This window comes from Sorex araneus, chromosome 5 (assembly GCF_027595985.1).
Source record: "Sorex araneus isolate mSorAra2 chromosome 5, mSorAra2.pri, whole genome shotgun sequence".
Taxonomy (NCBI): domain Eukaryota; kingdom Metazoa; phylum Chordata; class Mammalia; order Eulipotyphla; family Soricidae; genus Sorex; species Sorex araneus.
The window spans coordinates 38,912,298-38,926,386 of NC_073306.1; the positions used below are offsets into that span (position 1 = coordinate 38,912,298).

The 14,089-nt window shown below is 46.2% G+C and overlaps 1 protein-coding gene across 1 annotated transcript in view; it reads left to right on the top strand.

Moving 5' to 3' along the window:
* The window catches only part of GNL2 (G protein nucleolar 2), a 25,933-nt gene continuing 11,844 nt past the window's right edge, over positions 1-14,089 (top strand). Inside the window, exons 1-7 of the mRNA XM_004614240.2 lie at positions 1-183; positions 2,185-2,269; positions 4,056-4,150; positions 6,145-6,284; positions 9,798-9,982; positions 11,919-11,985; positions 13,535-13,693. Of these exons, the coding sequence (XP_004614297.2) occupies positions 120-183; positions 2,185-2,269; positions 4,056-4,150; positions 6,145-6,284; positions 9,798-9,982; positions 11,919-11,985; positions 13,535-13,693 (795 nt within the window). The 5' untranslated portion in view covers positions 1-119. The remainder of the gene's footprint in view (positions 184-2,184; positions 2,270-4,055; positions 4,151-6,144; positions 6,285-9,797; positions 9,983-11,918; positions 11,986-13,534; positions 13,694-14,089) is intronic.

Sequence of the window (14,089 nt, forward strand, 5' to 3'; positions counted from 1 at the left end):
GACCCACACGCGGTCCGGCGCGGTTACCTTGGGTCGCCGCGGCTGGGTCCGGGAAGCGTCGTGCTCGTGTCCCCGATTTAGGCCCGACCGGACCTTTCGGTCCCCGACCCGTCGGCAAGATGGTGAAGCCCAAGTATAAAGGACGGAGCTCCATCAACCCCTCCAGGGCCAGCACCAACCCCGGTACCGGCGGCGGGACTCGCGAGGGGTGGAGCTCGCTGGACGCTGGAGGCCGAGCGGGAGGAGGGACGCCCGGGTGGCATCGCCTGCAGCCCCCTGAGCTCAGTGGCTCCTGGGGGCGAAGAGAAGAGCGTGGCTTCTTGGCTCGGGCGCGCGCCGGTCCCCGGTCCCAGCTCGGGGTCCGGGGCCACGCGGGGCCGCGCCGCGCCGGCCCGTCCGGGTGCCCGCGTGCGCGGTGTCCGTCCCCTCGCCCGGCGAGGAGCCAGAAGCAGACGAAGCAGCGTGTAAAGCGAGTGTAGGCCGACCCAGCCAGCCGCCCGTCCCCACTTGCCAACTCCTTACACGAGAACGGGGTCGTAGATTGGATTTGTTGTAGATTTGAGTCAGAGTGTCGGTAAAACGCCCACTTAGCCCTACAGATAAACAACATCGGATCGTTTCCCGAAGGCTGGTTTTTGGGGATGGGGATGAGTGACCTTGCTATTTCCAGCCAAAGGATGAATAAGAAAGTGTAAAGGGGGCTGTGGAGCTCGGGCAAGTAGTACAGGAAAAAATAAAATTAAAAGAGAAAGAAGGTCTTTGGGAGGATCCCGTCCATTCGGGTTTTATTAATTAGACTTTGCTTTTATATATGGTTCAAAGGGGTTTTGACTATCATTCATGTGCAGTGTTTTTCCTGGGTTGCTGATAAATTACTGTTTGTAGACTGGAGTCTTAGGATATTAGTCCTGAAAAGGCCCAGAGAGCTCATAGGCACTTTCCCCCCAAAGTAGAGGGAAAGTGACTTGGCACAGTTAGTGTAACTGTGATCCATCTGCCCTGTGATTTCAGCCTGTTTTCTGTTGCCTCTTTCAAAAAGGAGACGTGATTTCAATGGATCCCAAATTTAGAGGCTAGATTTTTTTTTTTAATTCTATTTTTAGGTCACACCTGGTGATACACAGGGGTTACCCCTGGCTCATACACTCAGAAATTATTCCTGGTGGTGCTTGGGGGAACCATATGAAATGCTGGGAATAGAACCCAGGTCAGCAGTGTGCAAGGCAACCGCCCTACCCTCTGTGCTGTTGCTCCAGCCCCAAGAGGCTAGATCTTAGTTTCCCAAAGTGGGCTATGATGATGGAGGCAGAATGCTAGAATAATCCAGAGGGTGGGGATATTTTCTGGGTATTTTTTTGCTTTAAAAAAAGATTTCTAAGGGGACACTGAGTGATTTCCCTCCACCCCTGAAAAACACTGGTGGCAGTGTTGGGCCAATAAGTTTGGAAACCTCTGAGCTAGACCATCTTAGTTTTAGAGGAAGACAAGAATTAAGTCTTACAGGGCCAAAGTGATAGTATAGGGGTAGGGCACTTGTCTTGCACACTGCGAACCTGGATTCCATTCCATCCATATGGTCTGCCCAAAACATAGTTCAGATATGTTTGTGTCCCAGAAACAAACCAGAAAAAGAATACTTGATCAAAACCCAGCATTGGGAAATGAAGGACTGGTATGTTGGGAACATAAAAATCATCATCTGCCTGGTGCCTGGCATGCAGACATAATGCTTGTTAACCTCAAACCCAGACCTCGGTGTCTTAGTGAAGAGAATAAGGCATTGTGAAATACTGTCACTGCCATGCAATGGCTCTGTGACCTGCAGGAGTCTGATCACTCTACCTCAGTTTCTTAATCTGCAGAATGGGACTCACGCACCTGTCTCTGGGATTATTGTATGAGGTGCATGCGACTATATTGTATGATGGCATAGAGCCATCACCAGTGCTCACAAATTGTCATACACAATCCTGTTGAGGATCAAAGATTTAAACCCATTTTGTCATATTTTGTGACTTCCAGTAAGTTTTATTGGAGCAACAGGTAGTTCAGAAGTGGAGAGATTTGGCAGTGAGTGGCAGCTTGCCCACTTGGAGTGAGCCACTGCTTGCTGTGTTTGAAGCAAGGACCATACCAAGACTTCTTGTTACCCAATCGTGTGCTGTCTCCCTCTGTCTCTCCTAGATCGTGTGCAGGGAGCTGGCGGCCAAAATATGAGGGACCGGGCCACAATCCGGCGCCTGAATATGTACAGGCAGAAGGAGCGCAGGTGAGCAGTGGGCGCCAAAAGCTCTCCCCTGACATGCCCTTGACGTCAGCCGAACCTCATGACGCCCTTAGTGTTCCCGCCTCCTCTTCCCCTGAGAGTAGTGTTTCCACATATCATCCGATAAAGTGTGGACTCAGTTAAAGATCCAGGTCGTGGGTGGGAGAGAGTGACGACTGTCGGCAATTGTGGATCTCGTTTCTCATAGTCTTCTTGTGTGTGTGTGTGTGTGTGTGATTTTTATACATTTTATTTTCATAAAGTAGTTCATAGTAGTTCATTACAGAAAATATTCAGACACCCACTTCACCAGCGAGCATCTTCCCACCACAATAAGAGGGATGCAAGCAAGTATGTTGAAACCAAACAAATGTAGTGCTACGTAGATACATCAGTGGGGTAGAGTATAAGAGGCCACGTGCTCCAGGAAATACTGCATCGCTCTCTTCTAGGAGTTTTATTTTATAGTCTCTGGATCTTGGCCGTTGGTGAGATTACATGGTACTGGGGTCAGTTTGTGGGTGTGACTGCCAAGCTACTGAAAAACTAGGGAGCTGGGTGGAGGAGGCCCAGTCCCGATCTGAGCAGGCTTGGAGATCTCAGCATACCTGGGTTCCTCACCTCACTCGTGGGTGAGGCTCGTCCGAGCGTGTGGAGAGCAAGCCGCCTTGAGTATGGCTGTGGCTGGGTTTGGGAAGTTTTCGGCTGCCAGGGTTTTGCCTGGGGCGGGGAGGAAAACTCAACCTGCCACCCTCCAAGATGCCCTGGTGAAGACAGCTTGGCACCTCGTTTCCCATAGTTGTCTTGGCTGTCACAAATGGCTTACTTATTTGCTTTTTAAATTTTTGTATTGGATCATTGTGAATTACAAAATTACAAAGCTATTCATGATTGAGTTTCAGACTTTCGTGTTCCAACAGCCATCTCTTCAGTAACCACTTCTCTCCACCAGTGTTGCTAGTTTCCTTCCTGGCCCCTGGCCTGCCTCGATGGCAGGCACTTTTTCTTTGACTCTTTTGGTTTTGGGCCACACTAAGTGGTGCTCAGGGTTTACTCGTGATTGCATTTGGGGATTATTCCTGGTGGTGCTTGGGAACCTTATGGGGTCCCAGGGGATGGGCCTAGTCAGCTGCATATAAGGCTAGTGCCCTACCCACTGTACGATCTCCCTGGCCCATTAAACTTGTTTTTTTAAAAAACAAGCTTTGGATCACAGCATTGTGACACTTGGAAATGTAGCACCACTCTTATTTCCACTGAGCATCCTCTACCCCAGGGCCTTGCTGAGTGTGGCATTTTGCTAGCTGGTCTTAATTTGTTTGGTAATTAGAGTCTTCATCCGTTCTAATAGATGTGTCTGAAACACGAACGTCAGTGAACTTAATCTGCCTTAGTCACCTACTTCGCAGTTTGTTTTAGAATTTTGAGTTTGAGCATGAATCAACCTTTACTTAAAGTTCATTTAAACCAGCCTTCCAATAATTACCCAAAAACTCAAGTATGTGATTTTTTTTTTTAAGCAAACAGTAAACAGATTTTTAAACATCAGCATTATTTGTTATTCATCTAGCAGAAATCATTATGTGCTCTGTTGCAAGAGGTTAAATGGCTTTTGGGCAATCTGTTTCAAATGTAGAAGTACTTTTTGTTTACTGAAATCTGTATTTCATGATCATTTAAAACCCCAAAAAAAGAAAGATCCTTTTGATGGAAAGGGTATTCTGTAAGCCAACCTTGGCTGTTGCCTTTTGTCTGTCATCAACCAAAATCTGTTATTTCCTCAATTTAGGAACAATCGTGGTAAAGTGATTAAGCCTCTGCAGTATCAATCAACAGTGGCCTCTGGCACAGTGGCGAGAGTGGAGCCGAATATTAAATGGTTTGGTGAGTATCGTCCTCAGCTGCTTTTGTGCTACAAAATGTGTTCTCTGTGGAAAAGAGGGGGGTGTCGAGGTGCCTGGGAGGCAGGTGTTCTGCGGGACTGGAGCTGCCAAGGGTCGGAATGTGGGAAGGAGACGAGGAGTACCTTCAGTGGAAGAGTGCTAGAAAAAGGAGCAGTGGTAGATCTCATAACCAACTTCTTTTTGAAGAGAGCCTCTCCATGTTGGCTGTCTGTGAATCCTCTTAGTGAAAACCTCCGTAGAGATGAGCATTCACAGACTGGAACTCGTTTCTTCTCCCCCTCTCCCCCCTCCCACACCCTTCCTGGAGCACACCTGGTGGTGCTCAGGGAACCTTATGTGATGCCAGGATGGAACTGGGGGCCCCCGCCTAACCACTGTACAGTGTGGCTGAAAAACTCCTGCCTCTTGGCTTCTGTTGCTGGAGAGATGAGGCTTTGAGAGGTGCCCTGTGGGTGTGTTTGTGCCTTTAGCTGGGACAGTTTCAGTGCGATGGCCTGGAGTTCCATGAAACTTTTTCTTAGTGGACTTGTCTTTGACCCGAGTGCCGATGAAGATCGCTGTCGGTCCTTGCCCAGAATGAGTGGCGTGTCTGCAGAGGCACAGGGGAGCAGGGCTCCTTCCCCTGGGAACTCCGCCTTCCCTTCCCCGTGGAGAAAGGCTCTGGCCTTTGCCAGGTCCTGCATAGGTGCGCAGGTGTCTCGGAGGGTCAGGCCTCTGTTTGGTTTCACCTCTGTATTTGGGGTCAGGTGGCAACTATCTTTGATTATCTCTCACATACCTGCTAAGGAGCTGCAGTACAGCAAAAAAAGGGTCATTTCGCATGTCATTTCACATTTCCCAGGCTGCTTCCTGGGACTCTCCATCCAGTGCTGGGATGTGACCTTTGGTTCAGCTATTTCCACGACCACGAACAAGTTAGCCCACTGTCCTTCAATTTTCTCATCTCTAAAATAAGAGTAAAATTACTCTATCTCCTAGGACAGTTGTGGGAATTAAGCAAGTACGTACATATAAAGTGTTTAGAACGGCACCTGTTACCTGTTTCCTGCTACCACAGCCCTGGCTGTTGGCTTGAGTGTTGCCTTTGTGTGCAGCATGCTGATTGGTCGAATGCAGGGTCTCCAGGTAGTGTGAGATAGTTTTGATTTTGTTCCCTTGAATTTATTTATTTATTTATTTATTTTTGCTTTTTTGAGTCACACCCAGCGATGTACAGGGGTCACTCCTGGCTCCATACAGTCAGGAATTACCCCTGGCGGTGCTCAGGGGACCATATGGGATGCTGGGAATCAAACCCGGGTTGGCCACGTGCAAGGCAAATGCCCTACACGCTGTGCTATCACTCTAGCCTCTGAATGAATTTATTGGCCGAGTTAATACTCCCTTCAGATCCTCATAATCCTAATTACCTTTCTGGAAAGTTTTGCACTTGGTTCTTTTTACACCACGGACCAGAGTTAGAATTTTCATTGCCACATGTAGCAGGAAGTAGGAAATTTGTCAGATCTCAGTTCCATTCAGGTATGTTTCTCCTTCCATTTCAGCCAGTCAGGAAGTTGGCTTAAAAACTGATGGACACCTCTAGATGATGGTTATGTGGGAATAATTCATAGTACCTGGGGGGTAGGAGAGGCAGGGTTTGTTTTTGTTTTTTTCTCTCATTTTTACTGGCTTTTTTTTTTTTTTTTTTTTTTTTTGGAGGGAGGCCACACCCGGTAGTGCTCTGGGGTGATGCTGGGGATCCAAGCCTGGGCCTGCTGCATGCGAGACATGCTCTCAATCCACTAACGTCTGCCCTCCAGCCCCTTCCTCTCAAGTCTGAAACAGGCTTCATGGGATTGATAGAGCGGGTGTCTGGGTGAAGGAAATGGAATTTAAGATCCCGCCTTACACTCTGTTCTTGGGAAGATGGACAGAGTTAGGAGAAGCAGAAAGGAGTTATGTATTAAATGGCCATGTTCTTTTGTAAAACAGGAAACACACGTGTAATTAAGCAGTCATCACTACAAAAATTTCAAGAGGAAATGAATGCAGTTATGAAGGATCCATACAAAGTTGTCATGAAGCAAAGCAAGTTACCCATGTCTCTTCTCGACAGTCGAATCCAGCCGCATGTAAGATAGGGTTCTCTGTGATTTCCTTTGGCACCGTCCCGTGTCTTTTGTTTCTCTCTAGAAAGTAGTGTTTTTAGTGCAGTGCCCATGGAATTTGAGACTTATTTCCTGTTAGGGACCTCAGCTGAGTGATGTTCTGCTAGGGAGATACAGTAATACAGTGGTTCTAATACAGGTTTTGAATGAGGCTGTATTTTATTTTGTTTTGTTTTTTGTTTACCACTGTTGGGTTCGAGTCCTCCGCCCCTCTCAGAGAGTCCGGCAAGCTACCTGTGATGTATTCAATATGCCAAAAACAGTAACATGTCTCAAAATGGAGACATTACTGGTGCCCACTCGAGCAAATCGATAAGCAACGGTATGATGGTGACAGTGACTTGTTTTTTGTTTGTTTTCTTTCTTTTTTTTCCCCAAACCTGGTGGTTTTCAGGGCATACTCATGGTTTCTGTGCTCAGGGACCAATCTTGGTGGGCTCAGAGGACTACTTGGAGCACCAGGGATTGAACATGGGTCAGTTGCATGCAAGGCAAGAGCCTTGCTTACTGTTTCTCTAGCCCCGGGACCGAGTTTTAATCATTTTTGTTTGTTTGGGGGCCATACTTGGCTGTGCTCAGGGCTTCCTCCCAGCTCTGTGCTCAGGGATCACCCCTGGCCTTGCTCAGCAAACCACATGGTGCTGGGGATCAAACCAGGGTCAACCATGCAAGGCAAACACCTAAACCCTTGTACTATCTCTCTGGCCCCCTGTGTTTTAATCTTTATGCTGCCCCTTCCTGTGAATTCAGGTTTCTCCATGAGTTTTCACTTCCCCGACTGTTAAGGAACTCATTCCACTTCGTGAAGGGGTACCCATCTTGCCCTTGGCACTGTAGCACTGTCCTCCCATTGTATCGATTTGCTCGAGCAGGCACCAGTAACGTCTCCATTGTGAGACTTGTTACTGTTTTTGGCATATCGAATACGCCACAGGTAGCTTGCCAGGCTCTGCTGTGCGGGCAGCATACTCTCAGTAGCTTGCCGGGCTCTCCGAGAGGGATGAAAGAATCGAACCCAGGTCGGTCCCATGCAAGGCAAATGCCCTACTTGCTGTGCTGTCGCTCCACCCAGTGCCTTTGGCACATCATCTAATGAGAGCTAAATTGACCAGCATCTGTATATTTAACTGTATTTAACTGTAACAACTTCTGAGGCTGGGTAATCTATTCAGGTGGTACTTCCATCTCAGTGTGGGCAAGTTTGAAATTTGGGTTTGGATTGGTAGATGGGACACCTTTGGTGATGTGTCTCCCCGTGGCTTCTCTGGAGATCCCTGGAGGTGCTTCTCAGATCACTCTGTCAGTCGCTGGCACTGGAAGCAAAGTAGGGACAGAATTGAACAGAGTGGAATGAATTTCACGTGGAGCCAAAGAACTGGGCTCATGTTTGCATGTTCTTACTTGCATTAAATAATAATTCCCAGAAGTGTAGCCAGTACATAAGCTTCACTTCCAGTATAAGGAGGGGAAGAAAGCATTGACATGCATACATGGATTAAACAGTTCAAAGAAAAGTGTTTACTTGCAGAACAAAATAAAAACCAAGGCCTGGTTATTGCCTCAGGTTTTGTCAATTATGCTTTGTTTTATGATGGCTAGAAGAATGGCACCTATTAGTGGAATGACTGTTTTCTTTCAGGGAAACACATGAGTGTAATTCATGAACCACAGACAAGTTGCTCATTTCCCTTGTTCTCTTTGTCTGTTCTCCCTAAAGCCATCTTTTAACAAACTATTGAATCCTGTTTATGAGAAGAACAGAGAGGCTTTATTATAGATTTATTGCTTTGTTGCCCGTTCCAGTTGTTCAGTAGTCCTAAAATGCAGAGCGTAACTGTCGGATGTGCAGTGATAGACAGTGGCTTGCGTCTCAGTACGAGAGCATGTGGAGGGATTAATGGTTTTCCTGCTTCTGCAAACTGCTCTCTCATTTAGTGTGGTATCTACTTTCTGTTACAAAACTCAGTTTTGAGATGCCTGCGTTGTGGGGTCAAATCAGACAGGCTATAAAGTGCATCATCCTGTCTGCATCATACTCCCTTAACTTTTACGGCTGGAGAGTGAAAATCCAGGAACTTACTTTGTGTGTTTGCTTTATTATATCCTGCACAGTGCTGCATTGCGCTTAGCTAGTGTGGAGGTTTCCAAATACAAACCAGTGCACACTGCATTTCATGGGTTTTTTAAGAGCTTTTCAACATTTATTTTTGGTCCTAACGTACTCAGTGACTGAGAACCAAGTTCCCATGTAAAATATATCCCTCTACTTTGGGGTGTTCCCTTGTCAGAGGGTAGCAGGTAACACTAAAGTAAGAGATGGATTGGAGATCCCGGGAGTGGGTGGGGGGGACCATTTATTTTATTTATTTATTTTTAGCTTTTTATGTCATACCCGGTGATGCTCAGGACTTATTCCTGGCTCTTTTCTCAGAAATTACCTGGCGGTGCTTGGGGAACCACATGGGATGCTGGGGATCGAACATAGGTCAGCGGTGTACAAGGCAAATGCCCTCCCCGCTACACTATCCCTCCAGCCCCGATCCTGAGAAAACGTTCGTTGCTGCAGGGTGTTGAGGAGTTGGCTGGTGTGAGGACTCTAGCTCCCCGGGAGCGAGGGGGAGGCCCATCATCTTGGGGTTAGTAGCTAGTGCTTTCAGCACAGCCGTATGCGGAGGGCAGAGGGCTTTTTTTCCCCCTGAGGAGATACACTGCCGGCTGTCAACATAGTGTTACGTGATCAATTCTAACTCAAACTTGGGCTTTTATCTTGGCTCAAAAATTCCTATGCCCATAACTCCTTTACAGGCACAGCAAGTTCTAGCTGGTATCAGGTTCCTTTATCACATCTAAACTATTATTTTGGACCTTTGCTAGATGTTTTTCATCTGAAGACTTTCCATGTGCATTTAATAAAAACGTTACCTAAATTAGGGAAAATGTTATCTGAAACTAAAATGCATCTTACAAAACAAGCAATTCCTTTTAGCCATGAAAGAAATTAACTTCCAAGAAAAAGTTGGCATTTACAGTTGGTTTAAAAAAAAAACACAAATTTGAGTCTGATCGTCCTTGACAAAATCTTGTGAATTTGGCGAATTTTATGCCCTTGTTTGAAAGCTCACAAAAAAATGGTCAGAAAAGATAAGTTAATTTTCATCACTATAGCCTTGATTACATCTGACTCAAGTTTATGATAATGCAATAAAGCAGGGTTTTTGGCAAGTCCTGCACGGCCCTTCATTTTTGCCTTGACTTGGTGTATTTTGTATTTCCAAGGCAGCGTACAGGGCTGGGTGATGGGAAGGGAAGGCTTCCCCTATTCAGATGGCTGCTTCGTACTGGAAACACACTCCCTCCAGAGAGGGTTGATTTTGGTCTGGGTTGAACCTTGGAAAAGTAAAATTAGACTTTCCTGGGTAGATTATTTTCCCCTATTTTGCTTTTCTCAGTTTCACCTGTAACTCTCCTTTCCCATAGAACTCAGTGGTGCACATTCTTGACACCGAAAGCTTTGAAACAACGTTTGGCCCTAAATCACAGAGGAAGCGACCAAACTTACTTGCCAGTGACATGCAGGCTCTTGTAGAAAACGCAGAAATGTCCACAGAGAACTATGACCAGGGCAAGGACCGTGACCTGGTGACTGAGGACAGCGGTGTGAGGTACAGTGGGCATGTCGTGCCTTGCCCCCATCTCTCAACTCGATATCTCTCTCTCTCTCTCTCTCTCTCTCTCTCTCTCTCTCTCTCTCTCTCTCTCTCTCTCTCTCTCTCTCTCTCTCTCTGTTAGTGTTCTGTTTTGTATGGGACCATATGGACGGGCGAGGGCCCTCCCTGCTGTCCTGTCACTCGGCCTTCTAGCACTGTGGTTTTATAAGCAGTTTTTATTTACGAAGATAATACCTTTACAGTCTATTTTGACTTGTCTTTTTCTATATTTTCCTAAACTATTGAGAATCTATCTCCCGTCAGAACTTAATAACGTCTAATCTCACAGGACTTTGTTGTCGCATTTCCGTTGTCACTCCTTATCCTGTATATAGTGTTTCCCTGTGGTTCGCAGAGCTGGGTCGAAGCCCCCGTGTGACTGAGACTTTTTCATCCTGAGCTACTCTCCAGAGCAGATTCTTGCTGGGGAAGTTACAGTTTGAAGGGATTTGTTTGTCCACCTGCTTTTTGATAAGGAACTTCGAGGCTTCCCCTTAGAGTTCGTCGGTGTCATGTCTCACAGCAGCCCCAGAGAGCTCTCCCTTGCCCCTGCATCTCTTCAATGCTCTTAGCACGGTCCCTTCCAGTTGACTAGAGTGCCACCACCCTGCCTGTGTCAGCCCCTGTCAAGCTGCGGGCCTTCTAGACATAATGCGAGTCCATTGGAGGCTAGACAAAACAGAGCAGCAATTTCCTTTATTCTTAGGCTTATATTTCCTTTATTCTTTATTCTTAGATTTGGTCTTCTGATTATTTGAACTTTTTCTTCCTCTGAAAGGTGTGCCTAGTAGGTAATGAAGGGCAAGGGGAGCAGAACTATTTTTATTTCAAAGACTTCACACTAGTCAATCAACAGACTCTCAACATGCCTCACAAAAAATTCACCTTAACAGGGGAGCTGTTCAAAGTACATTATGAACAGTGGTTCTGCCAATTTCTTTCTTCATGAGATACCGCCTAGTTGCAGTAAAAAATAAATGTTTAAAAAATGATCTGGCCCTTAGTGATTGTTCTGTGGGGTAGAGTGTTTGTCTCACATACAGCCAAGCTGGGTTTGATCCCCAGCACTCCATGTGGTCCCCTGAGCACTGCCAGGAGTATTACTGAGTGCAGAGCCAGGAGTAACCCTTAAGCATCGCTGGAGGTGACCCAGAAAGCCCCCTCAAAAAAAAGAAAGGAAGGAAGGAATCACTCATAGTGGGGATCAAGGGACCGTATATGGTACTGGGGATTAAACCCAGGTCGGCTATACACTAGGCAAGTGCCCTATCCACTGTGTTTGTTCTGATCCCATTATAACCATTTAGAAGTGTACATAGTTGTGAATTAGATGCATTAACATAATTTTGTATCTATCACCACCAACTGCCTGCTGAACTTACTCATGGTATTCCACAATAAAACTGCCTGTTCTCCCCTCCCCTGGCCCCTGGCACCCACCATTCAACTGTTAGTCCCTTAAGGGTTTGGCTGTGCTCACAAGTAGAGCCTTATATAAGTGCAGTTAGACAGCACTTGTCCTTTTCTGCCCGCTGGTTTTATTCCTTGTAGCAGGTATCAGGACCACAGTCCTTTTTTATTGTTGAGTAATATTCTATTTTGCATAGGCTCCTTGATCCCTGATGCTGGGGAATCAGACCCAGGCCTCACACATGCAGGGCGTGAACTCTGTTGCTGAACTGAGTTCCCTGCTCACTACCACAGTTTTTTGTTCACTTGTCTGCTGGTGCATATTTGGATGTAGTCACTGTTTTCTTTTTGTTTTTGCTTTGCTCCCTCTCCAACTTGTTTTGACATCATTTTCCTTCAGTATTTGGCTGCTCTTGCCCCAAAATATTCTTGTCACTTTTAGAGTGTTTCCATTGCTCATTTTAGGTGTTTTCTCATTTAGAAATGAAGCCCAAGAAGAGATCTATAAAAAAGGACAATCCAAAAGAATATGGGGTGAGCTCTACAAGGTAAGCTTCTGAATTCCCTATCACTGAGTGCTGTTCTTCGGATCTCATGACTTTCTGTGAGAAAGCTGATCGTGAGATTTTGGTGGGTGCTCTGTGAGGAAAGGAACAGACAGACCCATTCCAGCCTCTTCCCCCACAAGGAAACCATCAATGATATCACCACACAAACACTTTCCTAATGGCTACATTTTTAAAATTATGTTAGCAGTTATATATATATACATAACACACACACATACACACGCGTGTGTATAATATATCAATATTTCTTTGCATTACCTGCTAAAGTATTATTCCTGACTAGATTCGTTACACGTGGTTGAGCTGCATGATATTCTCCCCCATCCCCATGTAGGGGCTCAACCCAAGGCTTCATGTGTGCAGGGCTTACTACAACCCCCAGCCAGGCAGAAGAATAATTGGGGGGAGGAGGGGTCCACATCAGGTGATGCCTGGGGCTGATCTCCAGCCTCGTGCTTGGGGGGCTGTGTGTGGTGCAGGGGGCCGAGTCGGGGTTTAAGCCATGCAAGGTGAGCACTTAAACTGCTGTGCTGTCTCTCCACCCAAGACATTTTTGGTTTGTTTTAGGGCCACACCCAGCTGTGCCCAGGGCTTACTCCTACCTCTGCACTCAGGGATCTCTCCTCGTGGTGCCAGGGGGACCAAATATGGCACTGAGGATTGAACCTGGGTCAGCTGCGTGCAAGGCAAGAGCCTTAAGCCACTGTACTCTCTCTCTCTGGCCCCACTAGAGATTTTGTTTAAGTTCCTTTTCCTCACCCTTTCCTTTTGTAGACGGAAATGCATGTCTGGAAGGTTGGGTACTTACCTGGCCTCCCCTACAGCAGAGTGAGACTCTGTGGGGCCTGAGCCCCATTTTCCTTTACTGGTAGAGTTTTATGGCCACAGATCAATCATCTCAGAAAAGAGCATTGGTGGCTCATTGGTGGAATTCTTGCCTCCCATACAGGTTAACGATCTCACTAATGAAAACCTTCCTAGCACAGCCACAGAATAGAATAGTGACAGAATTGAGAGCCAGTATCCTAAAATCAAGTGAAATATTAAAATACACAAAGCCTGGGGCTGGAGCAATAGCACAGCAAGTAGGGCGTTTGCCTTGCATGCAGCCGACCTGGATTCAATTCCCAGCATCCCTTATGGTCCCCTGAGCACCGCCAGGAGTAATTCCTGAGTGCAGAGCCAGGAGCAACCCCTGTGCATCACCGGGTGTGACCCAAAAAGCAAAAAAACAAACAAATAAATAAAAATAAAATACACAAAGCCTATAAATGGTAGAAACTTCTAGAAGTCTAAGAAATAATTCTGCATAGTAATTTATAGTAGTCATGAAATAAGATGGATATTATCTAACAAGTTTTTTAAATACCCACAGAATAAAAACTTGAATTCTCGTAATTGAGTGTATCTACAATCTAGTCTTCTCGTAAGACTTACTGAAATTGTATCGTTTTTATTTTCCTCGTGTTCCCACTTTTCCTTTGCGCTTGCACTGTGGCAAATCCTGTCTGCCTCTTTGAATTTACAGGTAATAGACTCGTCAGATGTTGTTGTTCAAGTTCTTGATGCTAGGGACCCGATGGGTACTCGTTCCCCTCACATCGAGACATACTTGAAAAAGGAAAAGCCTTGGAAACACCTCCTGTTCGTTCTTAACAAATGTGATCTTGTTCCAACCTGGGCAACGGTAAGTACTGCTGCTGACCCAAGGACAGGCCCCAGGGTCGCGTCAGTGGGAGTTGGCTTTGAGTGTGCCACAGACAGACCAGCTTCCTGCTTTCTGGGGTCCAGGGCATCAGTTAGTGCATTGCACTCTGCCTGCCATAGAGGCCAGCTGGGTGTGTTGGGAGGGAAACTGGGGACACTGGTGCTGGGAAATGCACACTGGTGGAGGGATGGGTGTTGGAATGCTATATGACTGAAACCTAATCATGAACAGCTTTATAAGGGTCTATCTCACCCTGATACATAAAAATAAAAAGTTCAGAGATTAATAAAATAAAATAAAGCATTGCACTCTTAAGATTGTAGTCACCTGGTTTTCTCTTTGAAAGCAAAACTCCGGTGTGCTTGCTTTCTTTCA